The 25355-nt window shown below is 35.5% G+C and overlaps 3 protein-coding genes across 7 annotated transcripts; all 3 read left to right on the top strand.

Annotated features, from left to right (window-relative positions):
• LOC120091382 (exostosin family protein) lies at nucleotides 1-8759 on the top strand. Of its 4 annotated transcripts, none has more exons than XM_039049383.2 (15): nucleotides 1-235; nucleotides 565-987; nucleotides 1280-1373; nucleotides 1662-1848; nucleotides 1940-2198; nucleotides 3511-3726; nucleotides 3804-3890; nucleotides 4141-4275; nucleotides 4883-4996; nucleotides 5104-5351; nucleotides 5456-5536; nucleotides 5809-6040; nucleotides 6507-6605; nucleotides 6691-6876; nucleotides 8270-8759. In XM_039049383.2, exons 2-15 carry the CDS (start codon nucleotides 649-651, stop codon nucleotides 8366-8368), a joined length of 2376 nt encoding a protein of 791 aa, XP_038905311.1. In that variant the 5' UTR covers nucleotides 1-235; nucleotides 565-648; the 3' UTR covers nucleotides 8369-8759. The 4 variants fall into 4 exon arrangements, with proteins under 4 accessions (XP_038905311.1, XP_090162991.1, XP_038905313.1 ...); XM_039049385.2 differs by having other exon boundaries at nucleotides 142-311; XM_039049386.2 differs by lacking the exon at nucleotides 1-235 and adding an exon at nucleotides 239-287.
• A 1799-nt stretch (nucleotides 8760-10558) lies between these two features.
• Nucleotides 10559-23891, top strand: LOC120092027 (DNA-binding protein). Of its 2 annotated transcripts, none has more exons than XM_039050220.2 (15): nucleotides 10559-10854; nucleotides 11102-11206; nucleotides 11313-11381; nucleotides 11932-12021; nucleotides 12131-12214; nucleotides 17754-17918; nucleotides 18692-18879; nucleotides 19648-19720; nucleotides 20078-20131; nucleotides 21249-21506; nucleotides 22451-22657; nucleotides 22776-22879; nucleotides 23062-23206; nucleotides 23357-23491; nucleotides 23573-23891. In XM_039050220.2, exons 1-15 carry the CDS (start codon nucleotides 10741-10743, stop codon nucleotides 23747-23749), a joined length of 1968 nt encoding a protein of 655 aa, XP_038906148.1. In that variant the 5' UTR covers nucleotides 10559-10740; the 3' UTR covers nucleotides 23750-23891. The 2 variants fall into 2 exon arrangements, with proteins under 2 accessions (XP_038906148.1, XP_038906149.1); XM_039050221.2 differs by having other exon boundaries at nucleotides 10577-10854; nucleotides 12131-12202.
• Nucleotides 13343-14432, top strand: LOC150032917 (uncharacterized). The gene is made up of 2 exons (XM_090306864.1): nucleotides 13343-13634; nucleotides 13717-14432. The coding sequence occupies exons 1-2, from the start codon at nucleotides 13489-13491 to the stop codon at nucleotides 14288-14290; spliced, it is 720 nt and encodes a 239-aa protein (XP_090162990.1). The 5' UTR covers nucleotides 13343-13488; the 3' UTR covers nucleotides 14291-14432.
• Nucleotides 23892-25355: the final 1464 nt, after the last annotated feature.

Raw genomic sequence — 25355 nt, 5'->3', positions numbered from 1 at the left:
ATTCAAACTTTCGTCTTCAGGGCCACCCTTTGGCGGTTTCTTCATCGGGTGTCAGATTCTTTTTCTATTCATTTGCTCATTCTTTATATAATGGCTGAGATTTTTGTATCTGGGTTTGCCAGCAAAAGCCCAGAATCGCACGATGTTATTTAATTGCAACTCTGTCACAAAGAAATCTCGATCTGTCGTTGAATTTTTCTACTTGGCGTCTTCTAATTCCGACCCTCTGGTTCGGGTACTTCTTCTTTGTTCCTGTACTCTTCCATTTTCGAGTTCTGAAATCAATGGTATATTCTGGTCAACTCACACTGGTAATTGTGAAGAATTGGTATATGGGGTAGTGAAAATATTTGGGGATTGATTTTGTTAGTGTATTTCATTAATTGGGTCTTGATTTTTATGGCTTGTGTAAGGTTTATTTCATGGCAGAAATTAGATTTTGATGTTTGTTTTCTCTTGTGGGTAGAAAGATATATGATACCTACAGCTGCACTTTGAAGTTCATGGTATTGGACTTTGGAATAGGGGTTTAATCCTGTTTTGCTGGTTTTTCTTTTCTTTTAGGTACTTGGGAACTTGACTCAGGGTGGAAAGGTTGCTTTGATTTCATGTAAATTGTACAGACACTGTTAGGAGGAGACTGAGATCATGGCATTTGCTCAGAAATGGAATTGCTCATGGTCTCTTGGGGCATCAATTGCTTCTATAATTGGATTGATTACTGTGGTTCATTTGTTCTTCTTTCCTTTGGTGCCTTCTTTGGATAACTTAAGGCGATTTCCAAACTCTGGTTTTGCTGTTAATTTGTCTACTGAAGCCTATAATAACCATGCCAAAGAAGATCCAGGTCCATCCATTGATTTGAATCATAAGTTTCCTCCCGATTCTCACCATGCAGTTGTTTATCATGGTGCACCATGGAAGTCTCATATCGGCCGGTGGCTTTCTGGTTGTGATGCCAATACTAACGAACTCCAGATTGTTGAGGTAGTGAAAAATTGAGAAAAGTTACCTCTATAATTCACCCTCTGGTTTTGCTTAACATGCTTTTTGTTTCATTGTTTAATTCAACATTCTTTTCAAATGGGGATGATAGGCAAAATGTAACACCAACTTCTTCATTTTTCTCTTAAACTAGGTTTCAAATAATATCTAATGGTAACTGCTCGCTTGCTGCATAACTAAGTTTCTTTACAGATTTTTATGGAAAGTTATTTGACTTCTGCTGTCAGCTGTGTGACATTGATCTCTTTGTAACTAAATAAATCTCTTCTGGCAGTTAGTTGGTGGCAGTGGTTGCAAAAATGACTGTAGTGGGCAAGGTGTTTGTAATTATGAATTGGGACAATGTCGGTGCTTTCATGGATATAGTGGTTAGTTTTATATCTGCCTTTTCTCTATTTCATGGATATTCATCAGTTTTCTTGAGAATCTGCAAGAGTGATAGTCAAAATTTTTTTGAGACTTTTCTTCTTATGCACAGTTTCAGAATATTGACATTAAGTGTCATGAGATGTATTTAATCTATTCTTTTAACAAACAAGAAGAAGAATACAACTTTGGTTTGGGCTCAAGTTTGATTGAACTGTGTCTTTTGATTGAATTTCCATCAGTAATTTGACTTATTATCTTCATTCGTGCACAAACTGCTATTGCAACAGGTGAAGGATGCTCTGAGAAGGTGCATTTAGAATGCAACCATCCTGGTTCAGAAGGGGAACCATATGGGCCATGGATTGTCTCAATTTGCCCTGCTTATTGTGACACAACAAGAGCGATGTGTTTTTGTGGGGAGGGCACAAAATATCCAAATCGTCCAGTAGCTGAGGCATGTGGTTTTCAAATGAGGTAACAATAGCCATATTCTTGAACTGAAATGTGTCTTCTTTTAGATGAATATTTTTTGCTTTATTTGATGATGTCGTGGTGTCTGCTTTAGGCCATCCTCTGAACCAAATGCTCCGAAAATTACTGATTGGACAAAAGCTGATTTGGATAGTATTTTCACCACGAATGGAAGCAAACCAGGATGGTGCAATGTAGACCCAGCTGAAGCATATGCTTCAAAGGTGCAATTTAAAGAAGAATGTGACTGCAAATTTGACTGTTCACTCGGGCGGTTCTGTGAAATACCTGTATCTTGCACCTGTATCAATCAATGCTCTGGACATGGGCATTGTATGGGGGGGTTTTGTCAGGTAATTTCCTATGTATTGACTTCTATTTTGTTGTACGTGTTTAATATTTTTCTTTTCCTTTTTCTTTTTTTTTTTTTGGGGGGGGTGTTCAACGTCTTCCTCTTTATGTTCTGTTTTTTTGTTTTTTTGTTTTTTTTTAATTGTTATTATTATTATTATTATTATTTTTTAAAGTATTGTTATTGGTATTATTATCATTAATTTATTTTTCCCTATTTCTATGTTAGATGAGGAACTTGGGAGAATCACATTGAAACTATCTGAAACTCTAAAGGGACGTTTGAAGCAAGAAGTTGGTTATTATAGTCGTAATTTATTATAGTTGAGTTATAATAGTTTGTGTTTGGGGTGTTGATTATTTTAGTTTGGGTAATAATAGTATGTGTTTGAGGTATAAACTATTTTAGTTTGAGAAGGAAATAATAAACACTTTAGTAAAGAATAAAAAAATGATGAATGTAAAATAGTAAAAACTGTAGTAAATAGTAAATACTGCAGTAAATAGAGGTTTTGAAATAATGTTGATTGTAGCTAATTGAGGGTTTTGAAATAGTATTTACTGCAGTAAGAGGTGATCATTATAGTCTTAAGATAGTTCTTGCCCCAAATATCCCCTAACAACTTGGATACATGTAAAGTTTCACGAACATTTAGGAAGAGTATTTTAAAACACTACATCTGATTATAATAGAGTACCCAGCTACTAGCTTTGGATTAATGGAAATTGTACTTTTAAGTTTAAATAGGACTACCCAACTTCTCCATTTAGTTCCAAACCCTTGGAGAATGATCTCTATCAAATAGGTCTATTGTACTTTGTTCCAAGGTACTTACAAATTCTCATTGTCTATAAGTTTAGATAGGACTACCCAACTCCTCCATTTAGCTTAATCATCTCTATCAATACGACTATTCTACTTTGTTCCAAGGACATACTTGATTCGTAACTCACGTGAACATGCTTAGGACAATAGTTAATCCAAATGTTGTTACAAGCCACTGATAAATTTTATATTTATTCTTGAAAACAATTGAATTGCCATTTCATGTGAGCCAGTTCTTATATCCATCTATCTTAGAGAAAATAGTTGTAGTTGTAGTGTCGTCATGCATATATGGATGTAGAAATCCATACATTGAAACTTATTAGATGATTTTCATGAAAACTTATGAACATCTTGGGGTTAAAAGGAATTATAACAAATTCCTCCTAATTTTCTAGAGGGAAGTCCATTAATATTATTAACGTTATTATTATCTGTGGATAATCTATCACTTCTCATGTCGAAGCTAAATTTGGCATGTATTGCAGTGTAACAAGGGCTGGTATGGAGTTGATTGCAGTGTTCCATCTGTTCAAACATCCGTGAGGGAATGGCCTCAATGGCTACTACCGGCTCGAATTGATGTACCTGATCGTTTGCATATTACTGAAAGAAGTTTTTATCTTAAGCCTATGGTGAATAAAAAAAGGCCCTTGATATATATTTATGATTTGCCCCCAGGTTTTAACAGCCAACTACTTCAGGTCTGGATGAGAAATTTTCTATCTCTAGTCATATTCCTTAAACAAACTTCATATGAAGTATTGATTTTGTATTGCAGGGGCGTCACTGGAAGTTTGAGTGTGTTAACAGAATCTACGATCATAGGAATGCAACAATGTGGACAGAGGATTTGTATGGTGCTGAGGTATGAATTCTTAAATAAGAAGTTTTGGGTCACGTGGTGAGTTAATATGGTTGTCGGAGTTACTGTTCTTATGTTCAAACCTTTGCGATATCATTTTTTCCTCGGTTCAATATTGATAATTCACTTGTTAGGTCTCACATGGTTTACTTGAACTTTTGAAATTATGGGTTATTTAATGCTTGAACATAGCCCAACCTAGTCATCCTTTAGGATACGTTATAACAAAGTTTTTGTGCTTATCTCCTTGTAGATGGCTTTCTATGAAAGCATCTTAGCTAGTCCACATCGAACGTTGAATGGTGAAGAAGCAGATTTTTTTTTTGTACCAGTTCTTGATTCATGCATCATAACTCGGGCTGATGATGCTCCTCACTTGAGTTTGAAGGTAGACATGTACGAATATCTATTGCAGATCTGTTTAGCATATCACTATTTGGTTTATGTCTATGTATGACCTGAATAAACTGCTGAGGAGTGAAGTAGTCTGGTCAAACGCTTTGAAACTTCATGGAAATTTAGGTCCTATTATCTGCCATTGTTCTTGGTCTTTTTCCTCTAAAACCATGAAACAGTAAATATTTAATTTATTAATGAAGGTGATGAAATAGAATACCAGACGTGATGGCTTGGGGCTACCCTGTCTGGTGAATGTATAGGTACAAGCGAGAATGATAAAGTTGTTACAAAAATGTCAGTTCTTTACCATCAAGAAATGAGAAACATGTTTGGTATCATTATCCACCACATCCAACTTAAGATTTATAATTCTATTTGCTGTTAGTTCCTCATCTAGCTTTGATCAGAGCCGATAGGTGTCGACCCAGCATATTTCTTCACAAGCCCTGTTTTTGTAGAAAAAAGAAATGGAACAGAAACATAAATATTGTTCTGGATAATACAGAAAATACAGTCACGAATCAATTACTCTTAAAGTAATGATATCATTGAGTTGAGGAAAGTAGTTTGATGCCCAAAGAGCATTTATTTTTCAGGACTACATGGGCTTGAGGAGCTTTCTAACACTGGATTTCTACAAGAAGGCACATGATCACATTGTTGAGCAGTATCCTTACTGGAATCGTTCATCTGGACGAGATCATATATGGGTGCGTGTTTGGTGTGTGAGTGTGTGTTTTTCTGCGCATATAGAACTTATCTTCTAATGGGTAAGCATTTGTTTATACTAATTTATCAATTTTATGTCTGAAGGCAGTTCTTTTCATGGGATGAAGGTGCTTGCTATGCCCCCAAGGAGATATGGAACAGCATGATGTTGGTTCACTGGGGTAACACAAACTCTAAGCATAACCATTCAACCACAGCTTATTGGGGGGACAATTGGGATCAAATACCTTCTGGCAGAAGAGGAAATCATCCTTGCTTTGACCCCGAGAAAGATCTCGTGGTTCCTGCATGGAAACGTCCTGATGGGAGTAGAATGAGCAAAAAACTTTGGGCTAGGTACAGTTCATTGATTCTTCTAAATATCTAAGTCTTTTCTCTGGACGTTTTTGCTTCAGTAAAAAAGCTGAGTTAGTATAAATTCTTAACTCAATAATCTGCAGACCACGTGAAGAGCGAAAGATTTTCTTCTTTTTCAATGGAAATCTTGGACCAGCATACGAAAAGGGAAGACCAGAGTCCACGTGAGATATATTATAGTTATTTCCAATATTGAATTTATTCCTTTGGAATATGGGGAGAATTTTCCTACTGTGCACCAACAGAAATATTTTCTTTAAAATTGTGATATTTGAAGGACTACAAAAAAGGAAACCTCTTTGGTGCTTTGATGTAAAAAAGGACAACGTTGCAAGTTGCAATTCACCGTTAAAAGTTCTTTGGGGATTGAGCTGCCAAGAATTGGATATTTTCAAATTTTCCCAAATGACCTAATGAAAGCTTGGTTTGTATGCAGGTATAGTATGGGTATTAGACAAAAAGTAGCAGAAGAATTCGGTTCAAGCCCGAACAAGGAAGGAAAGCTTGGGAAACAACATGCAGAAGATGTTATTGTTACCCCATTACGTTCCGAAAATTATCATGAAGATTTAGCTAGTTCTGTTTTCTGTGGTGTGATGCCTGGTGATGGTTGGAGTGGGCGTATGGAAGATAGTATTTTGCAAGGATGCATTCCTGTCATCATTCAGGTAACTTGCATCTAATATTTCTTCTGATGTGGAATCAGACATTGAGGTCTATTTAGTCATGTCGTAGTGATTATTATTCATTCCAAGTTTTTTTAGACGCTCATATACCAAAATAACTAATATGCTAGAAACTGGGCTGGAAACATCAAATGTGGCTTGTGGTCTCATGTACAAATATTTATTGCAGATATGTTTGTTGCATATATATGGTTTATGTCCATGCTTGACTTGAATGTTTTCCATCTTTATAAACTACTAAAGTATATTGTCTGGTCAAGTTATTTGAAACTATTACATGGAATTGTAGGTCCTTTTATTTGCCACTTTGAAATTATTATATTTCATGTGGTTGACTTTGCTTGTTTTCTTTTTTCTTTATTATATTTCATCAATTCTCTTTCTCTTTCTTCTCTTCAAATGTGTACAACCATGTTTTATGACTCCTTTTCTCTTCTCTATTTTGCAGGATGGAATTTTCCTTCCATATGAAAATGTGCTCAACTACGAGAGTTTTGCTGTTCGAATAGGAGAAGATGATATTCCAAATTTAATCAACATTCTTAGGGTAAAGTTCTTAATTTAACTTATGAATGAAGTTGTAACACTGAAGAAATGTCAGATCATCTTGCTTACGAATCTTGATTCTATAGGGATTTAACGAATCGGAAATCGAATTCAAACTGTCAAATGTGCGGAAAATCTGGCAGAGATTCATGTATCGTGAAGCTGTGATGTTGGAAGCTCAGAGACAGAAAGCCGTTTACGGTTTTCAGGAGGATTGGGCTGATGAATATTCTCAATTAATTGATGATGATGCTGTGGCTACAATTTTACAGGTAATTCTTATTTTTCTTCTGATAAACGATAAAAGCTTTAGTAATTAAATGTTGGGTATATAATATGCCTGTGGTTTCAGGCCATATGTTTTGTATTTTGTCTAAATAAAGGGAAGGGATAAGTTTGAAATGAATGAGAAAACAATCAACATTCAGAAAACAGAGGATCTTGAAGACAATTCAAAATTCAGAAGAACCCTGCAGGAGGGCCTTTTAACAGCTAGAAAAAGCCAGGCCGGCTTACAAAAAGTTGAAATGGACAACTATATAACGAGTTGCTGGCTAAAAGAGTATACACACGCCTCTATCTGGTGTCTAGATGGAGCAGAGTTGAAAACCTTTGAAATTATGCTTATATTCCATGAGTCTATCATTCATCTCTCTCTATATATAGGAAAAATGATCTTATCTTAAACTATATATAAGCCCTCCTCTTCGGGACTTATATTAGGAAGACTTCTAAAATTCCTCTTTTGTTTGAGGTGTTTGGAAGTCATAGGACATTACTATCAGACCCCTTCTCAGAGACTTTCTTGATAGCTTCCTCTCAGTATCCTAAGGGAACAGACTGAACAGAGAAAAAAAGGGAAATCTTACCCCTTCTTTCCAACTTGATCTCTTCTGATTAAACTCCATGCTAAAACTTTCTTTCAATCTCTCGTTGATGAACTGGGTATCACCATCCTGTCATCTGAAGAACCAATGAAAGAAAAAAGACGAAAAATAATATTACATAAAGACTTAAACTTTATTTCTCGAATTCTAGTAATATAGTTGTCGATTTATTGGTATCAAAACATGTGCGAAAGAATAAGAGGGACTTTGAGCCAATGGTTAAAATATTGATGTAGATATCGATATCAAGATTTCAATTTTATGGATATATCGATAAAATATTGATATTGATGGATATTTCTATAAGTCAAAAAGTTTGGAAATTTTGTTTAGATTAATAATTAAGTTGTTTTTATTCTCAAACTAAGTTACAACTTTTGTAATAAGTATTTATGTTCATATTGGATTAAAAATAGACTGTCATCTCGTAAGATTAGCCAAAGTGTAAATAACTTGAAAAGATATTCAGGGCCAGTAATGTGGTTTTTCCTGTTACCTGATAGACTTGATATTACAATGCTATAAATACACCTATGGAATGGCGCTAGTCAACACTACAGTTGTTGAAGTCTGAGATTGCTCATACGTCTTATCTATCCAGTTTGTGGCTGATGTGGAATTTTTTATCTACTATTGCAGATTATATAATTTGTATATTGTTTACCTTTTGCAGCTCATATGAGCTTATTTCTTGATCTTAAATTTTCTACTGGATTATCATACAGCTTCCACCTATAGTTGACATTATTTGGCTTGTAACTATTGTTGTCTGGATTAGGTTCTACATTACAAGTTGCATAATGATCCTTGGAGGCGTCATGTTCAGTCGAAGAACCAGTCCGGGTTACCCCAGGAATGTCTAATAAAAAACAACTGAAAAGCTAGTCCTACATACTTTCAATTCTCAAATATGTCGCTGCATTCATCATGATGTTAAAGAAGATGGCGAGATGGCAGCTTATTTTTTGCTTGCAGGTGTCCCCGATCTAGAAGATGACTGTGCACAGTAACTCGAGTAGACTGCATCATCGTCTTTGATACTGCCCAGAGAGCTCACATCTCTTTTCGAACTTCTGATAAATTTTTTAATCAAATGTGAACCACAGAGAATAATATGATTTTGTACCATCATTCACATCCCCACCCACAATATATTCATTGTTTTTTTTTTTTTTTTTTATTTGTTTTGTTTTGTAGCAGGTTGTTATATTTTTTTTAGTAAGAATGATCAAGAAATGCAATAGAAGTTCTTGCTCTATTTTATGGCATTTGATTTCATTGATGGCCTCTAAAAATTGTAAATCTTCATCCAAAGAAGAAAGAAAAAGTAAAGTGGGGGGGCGGGCGGGCGACATGATCTTGTAAATAAAAAATGTGAATAACGGTATGCCAGCAACCTAACTCAACTAACAAGGTATTTGGAAAAATATTAAATTTTTCATCATACAAAATTAGCACCATTTTTTAAAATTCGTTTAAACAGTTTTTGTCTGTCCATCTCGGACAAGATCGACTGGAGATTTAGTTAAAAAATTATTTTTTCCTAACTTATGAATTGCTTTGAACCTTCTTGGTATATCTCGAGCATATTGAATACAAATTTTTTTCAAATATTAGGTAGAAATCTTATACCAAATCTTATATATTTTCAAATTTTTATCAAATATTATATCCAATTCTTACGTAATTTTTTAAATTTGTAGCCCAATTTCTAATTTCCGATTCAATTTACCAATTATTCAAATGAATTTTTAGATGGACTTTAGTGATTGCATTTTGATTTTTAAATTTTTGGAAAAATTCTTTTGTTAAAAAAAATAGTTAAGATATGGAAAATATATAAAATCTCGGTATTAATCTTGGACATATTAGCAGCGAGATTGGTGAATTATCGGATAGATTAATAACGAGATTTTTGCAAAATTTATTCTTTTCTAAAATTTAAAAATAAAAATGCAATCCTCCATTTTGAAAAAAAATCATTAGTAAATTCATTTGGAAATTTAGAAATTCATATAATTGTGAAAAGAAAAGTTGGCCTAAGTTTTAAAAAATTATGTAAGATTTAGATATAATATTTGATGAAGACAATCAAATTTGAAAAAAAATTGAAAATATATAAGATTTGGTATAAAATTTCGGTTGATTAAATTAGTAGAATCTCTATGTACAAGATGTATTGAGAAGACCCAAACAAAACAATCAATGAGTTAGTAAATATTAATTTTTTAACTAAATTCGATGGTCGATCTCATTGGACATATACTGAGAAAAACTGTTTGAACAAAATTTCAAAAAAGGTGCCAGTTTTATAAGATGAAAATTTCAATATACTATTTCTGACGATTTCCTATACTTTAGTACTTTTCATAAAATTCAAAGTTTAAATATTTGTTCCTAATTTTGGTACTTGAAATTGATGAGAATGCCAAATTATTTAATATGTTTGTCACATTGTCAAGCTTCCATAAATTTAGTTTAACTCGATAATGTACGACTATTAGGCGACACGTTTAGTGATATTTTATAATATTTAAAATATTTCAAGCAGTTTTATCATTTAAAATAATTACCCTTAAAAGTCTGTAATTAAAAATATGGGGATTTTTATTGATAGAAAAATAAGGGAAACTAAGTTTAAAATCCCGATAGAGGCTAATAGAAGTCTATAAGTCGATGATTTTTTTTTGCTATTTTTGTAAATAGTTTGACATTTTTTCTATTTAGGAAAATTTTTCTTAAAAATACTTTTTTATATCAGCAATACTTGACACATATATGAGTATAATATTAAATTTTAGTTTGCATGTCAATATTTTTATTGATATATCTACATCACAATGGTTCGATATTAACAATTGAAATGTAAACAAATTCATGAAACATGAAAAATAAGTAACAAAATTTACTAATGTAAATATAATATAAATGATAAATATTTTAACTTGTTTAAAAAATAAAAAGTTCATTTATTAATTTAAATAATTTATTTCAATTTTTTATTTTTATAAATTTTCGATAATTCGAAATTCATCTCGTAGAGGTCCAAATAATATAGTACTGGTAGTTTGTTTGTTTTTGTTTTGTTTTGTTTTTTTTTTTTTTTTTGAAAAAGTTCAAATACCATAGTCTGTAAAAAATAAAAAAGAAAAAGAAAAAGGACCCATTTTTTTAGATAACTAAATTGAAATTTAAACTTAAATTTTAGGATTTTATTGCTGATTCAATCGCTCCCTTTTCCCTGCAACGATGAGAACAGCGGCAACAACGACGATGGAGGGAAGCAAAACCAAGAAGAAATCAGCTCCGATCACTCTGGAGCAATTCGTTTCCATCACTGCCCCACTTTTAGACATGGAAAAGGTCCCATTTCCGAGTTTGTTCGAATTCTTTTTCTTCTTGGAGTGAAATTTGAGTGTCAAATGAATGTTAAGTTGAAGGTTGTTTGTTTGATTTCGTTAGCAATCAATGTCTACTTTATCAATAATGTTTGTTTTTAATCTTCTATCAGTAACGAACTTCTGCTTGTGAGTATTTTGCGATTGATGAATTGGGTGATCAGTGATGTAATTTTTCTAGCTTTACTAAAATGAAGAATCTGATAATGCAGGATGCAGAAATCGCTGCGTCTATCACCTCAGGTGCATCCAGGAGCTTGGAGACTGCCCAGAAAAAGGGTTCTACTATTCTTAACTTGAAGTGTATAGATGCTTCGGTAGTTTTTAACTTCATATGTTGGATCTACTAAATGTGATTATGCATGAATTTTCTTTAATATCTGGGTCTTCTTACATTTCTTCTGCCTTGGATTTTGTTGTTAGAGTGGGCTAATGGGAAAAACTCTTCTTGAGTTTCAATCAAACAAGGGAGACGTTCTTCCTCCCCACAAGGTGAGAAGAAGTAGACAGTTCCTTTTAACTACATGGAACTCGAGTTTTGAGAAGTATTAAATTACTACTAGATCCAACTTTTGTTCTATTTTAATACCCCAAGTCACCTCTGGACGATGATATTGGTTTGATTTATGCGGTTTAAATAGTGAATAATTAATATGAAATGAGAGGAAATGATATTGCATACTTTTGAACTCTAACTTGCTATTCTCATAAAGATTATATTATTAAGGATAATAATATAATATATAAATATTATTATAAGTGATTATGGTTAGAATCAAATGATAGCAAAAGTTTCCAAAGCCCAAAGGAATGCAAGCTAACACTCATTGATTCATGACACCTGCTAGTGTCATGGTTTTCCTGATATATTTCCATTTCTTCTTCCCATTCTATCTATATTCCTTTTCATGTTATATAGTTTTGCACCAGGGAATTATCTTAGTGTCCCCTCAATTACAATCAAAAGCCATTTTTGTTCCTGTAACTATATTCCCCTACTCCTCCCTCTCTTAATTGGTGGCATATGTTACTATTGTTGCAGTTTAGCACACATGATGTGGTGGTTTTGAAACCCAACAAAGCTGATTTAGGTTCTCCTTCTCTTGGGCAAGGAGTAGTTTATCGGTTGAAGGTAAGTTCCACTTCAAATAATAGGATTTTCATTTTTCGTGTGATTAATTTGACATGGGTGACTCTCCTTTTCACTGCCACTTCTGTTAATCTAGAGCTAATATCTGCAGGACTCTTCGATTACTGTTGCTTTTGATGACATCCCAGAAGAGGGTTTAGCTAGTCCTCTACGGCTGGAAAAGGTGGCAAATGAGGTTTGACTGAAAGAAGTTTTTACTACTATATAGCTTTTATTTGTTTATTTATTTATATTTACATGTCTAAGGAAGAAATATTTTCTTATTTGTAATTTACTGATAGACCTCCCATATTTAGAAGATATGAAAGAAAGGCCAAAAGGAAGAGTAGGGAGAAGGGCACAAATGTAACTATGGAAAAGAATCAAATTAGTTAGAGAGGGGACCACCAAATTTATAACAAATTCGGTTAATAGTGGGGAATTCTGTTAGTAGGGAGAGGGGTGACAATTTGCTATAAAAATAGGAATGTAGAGGCAGGGAGGTATCTTTTGATTTTCTTGAGAGTTTAAGCTTGTGAGCTTGTATCCAGGAGGGGGGTCTCGACCTTCCTAGTCTATTTTGAGCCAAAATCAGTAAATATATAATTGGGACACTACCAATTTGATATCAGAGCCATCCGGTTCGTGGGGAAGGGGTATGGTGAAAAAGATGGAGGTAAGACTATCAGCTGTGGAGGAACAACTCACCTTACTTCAAGTTGGAATGGAAAACAGGATGGATCAAAGGTTTGGAGAAATGCAACAGATCACGGAGAGCATGATGACAGCAAAAATTGAAGCATCGAGAGAGTCGATGGAGCAGAAGATGATCCGGGCATTGGAGGTTTGGTCGAAGAGATCAGAAACAACCAAGGAGATGGAATCGGGGTCATCAGAAAGGACAGTGACTGATAAGGGCAAGCAGCCGGCGAGAGAGGAAAGGGGCGAAAGAAGGGAGGTGCCCTTGTTCGATATGCGACTGAGGAAGCTGGAAATACCGATATTCAAAGGAGAACCAGGTGAGGATCCAATGGGATGGTTCCATAGAGTTGAAAGATATTTTGTTGTGAACAGGTTATCGGAGAAGGACAAAATCGAGGCTGCAATCTTGTGTTTGGAAGGAGAAGCTTTGGAATGGCATCAATAGGAGGAAGAAAGGACGTTGATGGATACATGGGCCAAATTTAAAGAACAACTCCTGCTACGATTCTTACCAGTCAAAGAAGAAGACCGGAGGGCACAGTTTCTCACCTTGAAGCAGGACGACAGTGTGCGAGCTTACCGGCGGCGATTCGAGCAACTCTCACAGCCGTTGAAAGACCTATTCGATGAGACGTTAAAAAGCAAGTTCGTTAGTGGGCTGAAGGAAGACATTCAAATCGAAATGAGGATGTTCAAGTTGATTGGGCTGAAAGAGAAGATGAGAATAACCCAAATAATAGAAGATACGAAGGAGGCCCGAAGAAAGAAATGGGGCAACCCGACTCCGGCAAAATCAACAAGCGTGTCTTCAAACTCGGGACCCAACTCGACCACCTGTCAAACCGGCTCCAATTCGAATCAGAACACGCACGCATCTGCCTGAACGATCTCTCTCAACCCGACCCGCCCATCAGGTATGTCTTCAAACTCTGTTACTTTAAAAGATGTCAACGGAAAACCATTCACGGTCGGAGCTTTCAATCGATTATCCGACAGTGAGATGCAAATCCGAAGGGACAAGGGACTCTGCTACCGTTGTGAGGAGAAGTATACACCAGGGCATCGATGTAAAAAGAAGGAGCTAAGTATTTTGCTTTACCACGATGAGGAGGAAGGAGATGATATCCTGGAAACAGAGGACGAACCAGTGGAGGCCAAGATACCCATGACAACTACCTTAGAATCTATGGTGGTGGAAGATAGCGAACAAGAAGCAGCAAAGCTATCCCTAAACTCTCTTGCAAGGATCGATTCACCTCGTACGATTAAAGTCAGGGGAGCTATAGGAGATAGGGACGTGATTGTTCTCATTGACAGTGGTGCCTCACACAACTTCATTGATAACGAACTAGTATCAGCCCTGAAACTGCCACAGACACCAACATTGAGTTATGGAATTATGCTGGGAACAGGGACATTAGTGAGGACGACGGGCATTTGCAAGGGGGTAATTCTTAACCTTCCAAACTTAATTATTATCAATGACTTCTTTCCTTTGCCCCTGGGTAGTGCTTATGTGGTGTTAGGAGTGCAATGGCTGATGACTTTAGGACAAGTCGAATGCGATTAGGGAACGTCCGAGATGGAATTTCAAGTAGGTGACTGGAGAGTACACTTGCAAGGGGACCATAGCCTATGAAAGCACAGATTTCACTAAAGTCAATGATGAAATTGGTAAAAGGAGGGGGCCAAGGTATCCTTCTCGAGCTAAACTCGCTCATGACTTTTGAAAGAAATGGAGCAACACAGTCAATAGTAGAGCTACAACCGGAAATACAAGAGATCTTAGAGAGATACCAAGCCGTTTTTAGTTCAGTAGAAGGGTTACCACCAATGAGACATCATGAACACCACATCGAACTCAAGCCAGGGGCAGGTTTAGTGAAAGTTAGGCCGTATAGATACCCACAATTCCAGAAGGACGAGATTGAGAAGCTGGTAGAAGAGATGCTCACTGCCGGGATCATTCAGCCCAGTGTAAGTCCTTTCTCAAGCCCGGTGTTATTATTGAAGAAGAAGGATGGTAGCTGGCGGTTTTGTGTCGATTATAAGGCATTAAATCAAGTCACAGTACCAGAAAACTTCCCTATTCCAATGGTTGAGGAACTCCTTGATGAATTGGCTGGTGCACGGGTATTCTTGAACATTGACTTGAAGTCAGGATACCATCAAATTCGAGTGGCTCCTTCAGACATACACAAAACCGCATTTCGCACTCATGAAGGCCACTACAAGTTCTTAGTCATGCCATTCGGTTTGAGAAACACTCCATCTACATTTCAATCGGTAATGAATGATCTCTTGCATTCCTACTTAAGAAAATTTGTGTTAGTGTTCTTCGATGATATCTTAATTTACAGCTCTTCTTTATGTGACCATGTGCATCATCTATCTGTGGTGCTACAAGCTTTGGAGGACAACCAGTTCGTGGCCAATTTTAAGAAGTGTACATTTGGGGCAAAGCAAATAGATTATCTGGGGCATATCATATCAGAAGAAGGAGTAGCAGCAGACCCTTCAAAGGTGGAAGCTATGCTCCAATGGCCAACACCAACAACAGTTAAGCAACTCAGGGGATTCCTTGGGTTAACGGGCTATTGCCGCAAGTTTGTATCGCCATATGGCTTGCTGGCTTTCCCTCTAACACAGCAGCTCAAAAGGGATAGGTTACAGTGGAATGAGGACACTCAAGAGGCCTTCGAGGTCTTGAAGCAAAATATGGCCCAACTACCCACCCTCAAGCTCCCTGATTTCAATCAAACATTCATAATTGAAACAGATGCCCCTGGGGTAGGAGTTGGGGCAATCCTGATGCAAGAAGGAAGGCCGGTGGCATACTTCAGCAAGGCACTCCCACCCACACATCGACTCAAGGCTGCCTACGAAAGGGAACTAATTGCCATAGTCATGGCTATACAAAAGTGGCGCCCCTATCTTTTAGGAAGAAAATTCATTGTAAGAACAGATCAGAAAAGTCTCAAGTTCCTATTAGAACAGCGGATCATAGCAGGTGAATATCAGAAATGGGTTGCAAAATTAATAGGATACGAGTTCGAGATTGAGTATAAGAAAGGGAGGGAAAACTCGGTAGCAGATGCTTTGTCTAGGTTGCCTACCACGCTGAAAATGACCATGATCAGTGTACTGCATGCCCTCAATCAGGAGGTATTCACGAGTCAAGTTGAGCAAGATTAGGAACTAAGAACAATCAGGGATAACATACGAGCAGAGCAACCACACCCCTAGGGATATACATTGCAGGGAGAGCTTCTGTTGTATAAGCAGTGTATTGTACTCCCACCTCAATCACCTACAATTCCATTACTTCTACAAAAATTCCACAACCCAATTGGAGGGCACAATGGTGTAGTGAAAATGTACCAACGGTTAAAAAAAGAATTCTTCTGAACAGGGATGAAGGCAAAGGTAAGGGCTTTTGTAGGGGATTGCTCTGTCTGCCAACAAGCCAAGTATTTGGCCTTAGCCCCTGCTGGACTACTCCAACCTCTGCCAATACCCGAGCTCACTTGGCAAGATATCAGCATGGACTTTGTGGAGGGACTGCCGAAATCCGAGGGATACAACTCAATCTTGGTAGTGGTTGATAGGCTATCCAAATATGCAAACTTCATTGCTCTTCGCCACCCTTATACAACAGCAACAGTGGCCACTTTGTTCATGAAGGAAATTGTGCGTTTACATGGAGTGCCTAGAAGCATCATTTCTGACAGAGATAAAGTATTTACTAGCCTATTTTGGGAAGAATTGTTTAAATTGATGGGAACACAACTCAAGAGGAGCTCATCCTATCACCCACAAACAGATGGGCAAACAGAAGTGGTCAACAGAGGCGTAGAGGCTTATCTAAGATGCTTTACCATAGAGACTTCTTCACAATGGCACAAATGGCTGGCATGGGCTGAATATAATTACAACACATCCTACCACACAGCCATCAAATGTACACCTTACGAGGTATTGTATGGTAGACCAGCACCTACACTCATTTGTTACACACAAGGGAATGCCACAGTAGGAGAAGTAGACGTCCTACTTAAAAACAGGGACGAGATGCTCAAACAGTTGAAGAAAACACTAGAAGCAACACAACAACGAATGAAGGCCCTAGCAGATTCAAAAAGAAGAGAGGTAAACTTTGAAGTATCGGATGGGGTTTACATCAAGCTCAAGCCTTATCACCAAGGATCACTATTGGTGCACAGCCACCCAAAACTAGCACCACGCTACAGTGGACCCTTTCAGATAATTCAAAAGGTCGGACCTGTGGCATATAGGCTTGATCTACCTCACAATGTCTCCATACATCCAGTAATATACGTTTCACAATTGAGAAAGGCCAAAGGAACCATACTACCACGATTCTCTTCACCAACAGTGAGACCTTTTGGAAAACAACCAAACCATTGTCAAGTCTTGGGGGTTAGGAAGATTGGTTCAACGATATCATCACCAAATGATTTTGAAGTACTCATACAGTGGGAAGATCTACCAATAGAAGATGCAACTTGGGAAGGAGGAGCACAATTAGCTGAACAATTCCCTGATTTTCACCTTGAGGACAAGGTGGTGCTTTGAGGGGAGGGTAATGATAGACCTCCCATATTTAGAAGATATGAAAGAAAGGCCAAAAGGAAGAGTAGGGAGAAGGGCAAAAATGTAACTATGGAAAAGAATCAAATTAGTTAGAGAGGGGACCACCAAATCTATAACAAATTCGGTTAGTAGTGGGGAATTCTGTTAGTAGGGAGAGGGGTGACAATTTGCTATAAAAATAGGAATGTAGAGGCAGGGAGGTATCTTTTGATTTTCTTGAGAGTTTAAGCTTGTGAGCTTGTATCCAGGAGGGGGCTCTCGACCTTCCTAGGCTATTTTGAGCCAAAATCAGTAAATATATAATTGAGACACTACCAGTTACCTTTTTCCATCCCTTCAACCGACGAACCTATGAAGTCCTAAAATACTTATTTGACTATCCACTGTATAAGCAAATCTGATATTCACTTCTTTTGCAGGTGACATATCGTAGGATGAAGGATGCCCTGATACAATTGAGCAAAGGGGTACATAGAGGACCTGCTGCTGATCTTATTCCTGTATTATTTGGAGAGAGGCAACCATCAATGTCCAAAACTGATGTTAAATTCAAACCCTTCAACTCCAATCTTGATCACTCTCAGGTTAATGAGCTGATAATTTATATTTCCTTACACATTTACAATTTCTTCATAGATTATTGTTTTCTTTTTTCAAGTTTCTTTTTCTTCAAGTGGGTAGTCTGCAGTTATACATGCATATATGCTTTTGTTCCTAGAAAAGTAACCTTTTGACTTTGGCTGAGATCTCCCTGTTGGAGAGTTCAAATTAACATTAAGCTTTTTTACCTTATGGCTTTATTAATGATATTATTATTATTTTCACTTATGGTCGTACACTCTGTTGGGTATGATGACAATACATGTTTGAAGTCTATTTTCTTCCTTCAGGAGTTTACAAAAATGTGCCTCAATCAGAATAAAGTTACAAAGGGAAAGGGGGAGATTGTTGGGAAGGGGAATTGTTGTGATGTGAACCTCATGATGACTAGGGCTTTTTGCATAATGCCTTAGCAAATCTATTACGCCTTTTGTTTTGAACAGTTATGGAACATCATTCATAATTTCCTCCATCCTGGGTTGGGAGTTGGGATTGACATTTAATTTGTCCTTCCCTTTTCTACATTGTTATTCTTAATGCACAATTTTCTTATTTAAAGAAGAAAGGTAGAGTCTAGGTAAAGGTTCTTGAATTTATGCTTTTGACGTCATGGGAAACTTATATTCTTGCTTCTTGGCATAAGCCTGGTTCAGAATATGAAGTGTTGTTCTTTTACTTTCTTTCTGTTTATGCTTACAGTTTTACCTAGTTTACTCATTTAAGCACCTCTACTGTTTTTGTTCTCCTTTCTTCAAAGAAAGATGCCATCTCGAAAGCCCTATCAGCAAAAAATGTATTTCTGCTGCATGGTCCACCGGGAACTGGAAAAACCACAACAGTGGTGGAAATTATCTTACAAGAAGTAAAGCGTGGGTCAAAAATTCTAGCATGTGCTGCTTCAAATATTGCTGTCGACAACATTGTTGAGAGACTTGTTCCTCACAGGTGACCAAGTACTGCATTTTTCTAGAGTTAATGGGTCAAGTGAAAACTGTAATTCCAGAGAAAAAGATTTCTTGCCAACATTTAAAGATTATTCAGCCAAGAATGGACATTTATACTCAAGTTTCTTACAACTGACATTTTATTTATTTTTCCTGAGGAAATGGAACTTTATTAAACACTTAAACTGATGGAAGGAATGATGAAGATAGAATCCGCATAAACTTATAAAATAAAAGCGTTTGAATCATTTTCTTGCACCTATTCAATATCATATGGTTTATTTTAACAAGAATTGATATGTCATGAAATATGGTAAATGCTGAATATATGTTGAACGGCAAGCAAATATTTTATCGTCATATGAAACTTTGCGTCAATTTTGTTTTTTTTTTTTTTGAAAAAATTACCTTTTTAAACCCCGAGTTTCCAAGAATGGGTGCAATTAGTCCCCAAGGTTTAAAAATTAGGTTAAAAGGTCCTAACCTTGTATTTCTCCTTTACTGTAATTTTCTTTTGTTATTTTAATTCTTACTCGACATTTTTAAATTAAAAAAAATAAAAACAAGGTTAGGGATCTTTTAAAACTATTTTTTTTAACTAAAAAATTAGAAGAATCTTGGATAGACTACTAATACCAATCATGATTTGTGGTAATTTATCCCATCCTAGTGTTATTATTTGCATTATTTCCTCTTTTCCTTTTTCATCCCCAAAGTGGGCAGTAAATAGATGATACATATGATCACTTATCTTAACATGCTTGATTAGAGTAAAGTTGGTGAGAGTGGGACATCCTGCTCGTTTACTTCCTCAAGTGTTGGAGAGTGCTCTAGATGCCCAGGTATACATAATCACCTATTTGGCTGAAAGAACTAATGCCATGAACGCAAAAATTTAAGATAATTTTGTCTGCCCATTATTTTCTCTACTCCATCATGTGAGCATCAAGCATGTTGCATAAGTGAATCCGCTCCTGTGAACATATGAAGACATCAGACATCTCAGGGAACTTTTTTTTTTAAGGAACTAATCTATCTGGAAATTATCAGAAAATGATATTGTTTGGTATTTTTCTACGACTTGAATCATTCCTTGATTGACCACTTAAGTTTCAAGTTGCTGTCTAGTTCTCTGGCTGATGTAATTTCTGGCCCATTGCGAAGTAAAAATTTCTTCTCACAATTTTCTTCGATATTAGGTCTTGCGTGGGGATAATAGTTCTCTTGCAAATGACATTCGGAAAGAGATGAAGGTAAAACTTTGACAATGCCTACACTTCAGAGTCTTGTTTCTTATCTGTCAAATGTTGCATGTGAAATTGTAGCATGTTATTAGTTTTCTTTTTCCCTCTCTTAACATCTAGGAGTTAGAGACGACCTTTTCTGGTATATATTTGAAGTCGAACATATTGTTTAGGGTTTTACTCAAAGTTCCTCCATTTGCAAAATCCTTTTCCTGACTTGTTAGGTATAGATAAACTATCAGTAGCCTATCCCATCTTACAATACAACTCTGCTGGATTTTAGATTATAAGTTATTTTATTCCTTGGCAAAAGTTAGGCCCAACCTACGGTAGCAGAAGCCTGTAATCTGATGGACTATCAATAATGCACAGCCTATAGAGTTTTGGGGGGAGGAATGGGTTGTCTGATTACTTTGACTCTAGTTATTTTCAGATTTTAACCCTTCAATGAAAGTATCAAATAAATAACACAAAGGAAGGGATAGATTGACAGTTGGCAGCCAGTTTTTAATGTGGAAACCATTTCTAGGAAGATTCTGAACTCAAAAAACTCAAGATTGCTACACCTTTCATGAGCACAATGCCATAGTAGTTTTTATGCATCAACTTTGAAGTGAACTGTAATTTAATGTATGCTTGTTTGAAGTATACTGAGCCCTATGATTTGTGCTTTCTTCATCCTGCAAAGAAGTTGCTCAGTTCTACTTCAAGTCAAGTTTAGGGAAAGGGGAACCAACGGGTTTTCAAAAGCCTTTATTCTCTTCCAGAAGGATTATTTTACCAACTCAAATAACTAGCTTCTTAAGAGATCTTAAGATTATCTTACGTGGTTTTGGTTAAATTTGGTGATCTTTATCCATCCAGACAGTTCGTTTTTGTGACCAGTGGCTCATTTATTCAAATTTGTTCTGTGCTATTTTGAAAATGGAGAAATGCTTTGCTTGAGTGAGGGCATATCCTTTGCCTAGTGTCCTTTTTTGCATTCTGTCGCTTTAGAGGTCTTTTTCTTGAGTGAGTTTCTTGCTCAGTCCTTTGTTAGTGCAAGTGCTTTGTTGTGATGAAATCATTTGCCCTCTTATTCTAAAAAATAAAGTTTTCTTGAGCTTCTTCTGAGCAACTATTTCAGGCATTAAATGGGAAGCTTCTGAAAGCCAAGGACCGAAACACACGGAGAGATATCCAGAAGGAGCTTAGAACACTGTCAAAGGAAGAGCGGAATAGACAGCAGTTAGCTGTAACAGATGTAATAAAAAGTTCAGATGTTGTTCTAACAACTTTGACAGGGGCATTTTCTCGCAAACTGAATAATATTTCATTTGATTTGGTAATAATTGATGAAGCTGCCCAAGCACTTGAAATTGCATGCTGGATAGCTTTGTTAAAGGTAATGATTAATATGCATCATTCAAGTATGCATATTGACGACTGTCTAATGCAGTTGAGACGGGTTGTTTCTCAACTGTAGATGTACTAGTGTAATCTTTTCATGCTATTGCTTGCTACCTTGACATTTTCTCTTTCATACATTTATAACTTTGCTTAAAGAACACTTTTGGTCCTTGAACTTTCATGAAATTAACAATTTATCCCTGATATTCCCTATACTTTCAATTTTGTAACAAATTAGTTCCTGAACTTTAGTATGTAGCAATTTAGTCCTTGTACTTCTAAAATTCATTACAATTTAGTCCCTAACGTAAACAAATTTATCAAAATGAGATGTCAATTTTTAATATTTTATGATGTAGACTTGTATTTTATTAGAATATTGAGTTTCTAATTAGTTTATCGGTTTACTTAGATAAGAAACCTTATTAAATCTTAACTATAATTTCTACAATAGGGACTAAATTGTTACAATTTTGAAAGTACAAGAACTAAATTGTTATATAGTAAAGTTTAGGGACTAAATTGTCGTAAAATTGAAAGTTCAGGAACTAAATCATTACAAACCAAAGCTCAGGGACTACATTGTTACTTTTATAAAAATTTAGGGACTAAAAGTGATTTTTAACCTATAACTTTTCACTTAAGTTCCGATGTTCTTAGATATCTAAATGAAAAGAGTAACTGATTGGTTGTTTGGGTAGTGATGATTATCTTAGAGACATCGACTTGAAAACAAAAAATTTGTGTTGAAAAAGGACATTTTTATTCGAAATGCAGTCTTTTTCTGTTTCCCTAGAAAAAGGAAAATGTGGAGAACGCTCTCTAGGAGTTCCATGAATTTCTCAGATTCAAAAGTTCATGTTGGGCAAATATGGAAATTTTGTTTGTACTTGTATCAAGCTCGATTTAAAATAGATCATGGCATAATGCTTGTTTCAGGCCTCAAGATGCATTCTTGCCGGAGACCATCTTCAGCTTCCTCCAACAATCCAAAGTGTCGAAGCAGAGAAGAAGGGACTGGGAAGAACCCTATTTGAACGCCTGGCTGAAATGTATGGAAATGAAGTGACGTCTATGCTTACCGTCCAATACCGTATGCATGAACTTATCATGGATTGGTCATCAAAAGAGCTTTATGATAGTAAGGTACTTGTGTCATACCTGGATGTGATCTATTGATTGTAGTTTTATTTGTTGGACTTGAAATTGTTTGGCTGATCATGAACAACAAAATCATGGACTTCTATCAATTGCTGAATTACAGATCAAAGCTCATTCAAGTGTTGCTGCACATACGCTTTATGACCTTGAGGATGTGAAAAAGACATCATCAACTGAACCTACCCTTCTGCTCATAGACACAGCTGGGTATTGCATACCAACTTTAACTGAACATTTGCTATAAGACAAAGTAATTCCATCTCTCTGCATGAAGCTTGTCCAGAAGCAAGGATGCGTTGTATACGTTATTGGAGAGAGAGAATTACAAATGCGTTGTAGACTAATTTGATGATGCCACTGCTTGTATGGCTAATTATGATCTTCTTCAGGTGTGAAATGGAAGAAAAGAAGGACGAAGAAGAAAGCACCTTAAATGAAGGTGAAGCTGAGGTTGCTATGGCTCATGCAAAGAGGCTGATCCAAAGTGGCGTTCAACCTTCTGATATTGGAATTATAACTCCTTATGCTGCACAGGTAGAAAGGTTCTTTTACTTTGATTGTTCTAGAATTGATCCTCTACACGAGAAAACCGATTCAACGAATCAAATATGCTTCCGAGCCAGTCATCTAGAGATGGTATTAGGGGCAGCATGTATTTTGCCTTACTACCTTTATAAATTGCAGGTTGTGTTACTAAAAATGTTGAGAAGCAATGAAGACAAACTAAAAGACATTGAAATCTCTACAGTTGATGGCTTCCAAGGAAGAGAGAAGGAAGCTATTATCATCTCCATGGTCCGATCAAATTCAAAGAAAGAGGTATCATCTCTTTGTACAAAAATTTATGAACCTCAAATTTTTAGGGACTTGCACTAGCAAATTCTTCTAAAAACATTGCAGGTAGGGTTCTTAAGCGACCATAGACGAATGAATGTAGCTGTGACTCGAGCAAGAAGACAATGTTGTCTGGTTTGCGACACCGATACAGTAACTCATGATGCATTTTTGAAGCGCCTAATCGAATATTTTGAAGAAAATGGTGAGTATCTTAGTGCCTCTGAGTATCAGAATGAATAATATAAGTTTCAGGTAATGTTTTCCATTTAGGCTGGTCTAGGGGAACTGTTATCTGAAAAGTGGAATTTATTGAATTTTCAAGTTTCTCCAAACAGCAGAAAATTTGATGATCTAGTATTTATATAGATGATGTTTCATTATAGCATACTTTGCAGAAATTTTCACTTTCAAAAATAAAGTGAACACTGGGGTTATCTTATAACCCCTAGGGACTGTTTGAGAATTTGAAAAAAGAAATTTAAAAATAAAAAATTTAATGAAATCATATTTAAACATGTATTTTATAGTAGATTCAGAAGTTGGATTCTAATGTAAATAATTGTTTAAAATGTGTTTGATACTATATATTTATAAATCATAAAACTGGTTGTAGTACCTACTAATATTTAGTTGGCATTAAACTACTATTAATTTATTTATGAATATAATTTAGGCTAAAAAAATTAGAAAAATTATTTTAAATGACAAAATTATTGAAAATATTTACAATCTATCTGCAATAGATTGTAGTAGACCACAATAGACTACTATGTCTATCATGACACAAATAGTAGTCTATCGTGTCTACTATCTGTGTCTATCATAGGTAGACAATGAAATTTTACTATTTTGGTTCATTTTTTTGTATTTGAAAACAACCCAAAATTTTATATAGTTATTGTTTTATAATATTATATAATTTATAATACATTACATAATAGACTATATATATATTTTAAAAATAATTGAGTTTATAACATGATATTGTGTTTCTAAATGTTTTTATCTTTATCTAATATAATTATGCATTTTGAAATTCAAAATTCAAAATTTGGATACGAAGTTTTCATAAATAGAATTTGTGAAATAGTAAATCTAAAAACATAAAACAGAATCTGAATTTTCTATTAAAAAAAAAAAACAATCATAACCTTCTCTGATTGATGACATCTTCTTAAGCAAATCAACTTGGTCCAATACAACACCCAAATGTATAAGGATTTGAAACTCAATTGGTACCTTAAACAAATTATTATTAATTTGGTAGCTTAAACAAATCAAACAACCAATTTAATTGGTACCTTTACTTTATTTATTGAGCTATGAAATTTTTTTGTCGGACCATAAATTATTATTGATTTTCTAATACAACATGCAGATGTATAGATTTAAACTTTCTACTTATATGTTAATTATCAATGATCAATGTCGTTTGACATAATTCTTTTTCTTCTTTTGAACGTTATTTTAATATACTAATTTATGTCGATGGTCACTTCAATGACAAATGGTCTACTAAGGTTACGACTCTTTCACATCTCATTTCAAGTGAATGATACAAAATCTATAACAAAGGTACTCTTTTCGAAATTAAATTATAAACTTATGGTTAAGAGACAGTTGCAAATATAGTAATGAGATCCAAAGTATTAGTAAATTTAGTATGGTGTAAAAGAAATTGCAAACATGGCAAAAATTAGATTGTCAATCAATGATATACCAAATCACTAGTAGGAGTCATAGACCATATCGTTGGTAAGAGTCTTTATTGCTGATAAACTTTGCTACATTTACAATTTTTTTAAAATTCTATTATACACTTTAGTTATTATCCCTAAAAATGCTA

This window comes from Benincasa hispida, chromosome 11, assembly GCF_027475165.1.
Source record: "Benincasa hispida cultivar pf3 chromosome 11, pf3_genome.v1.1, whole genome shotgun sequence".
Classification (NCBI taxonomy): domain Eukaryota; kingdom Viridiplantae; phylum Streptophyta; class Magnoliopsida; order Cucurbitales; family Cucurbitaceae; genus Benincasa; species Benincasa hispida.
Note: the sequence above shows the minus strand (reverse complement) of the source record. Positions and strands in the feature narration are given on the sequence as shown.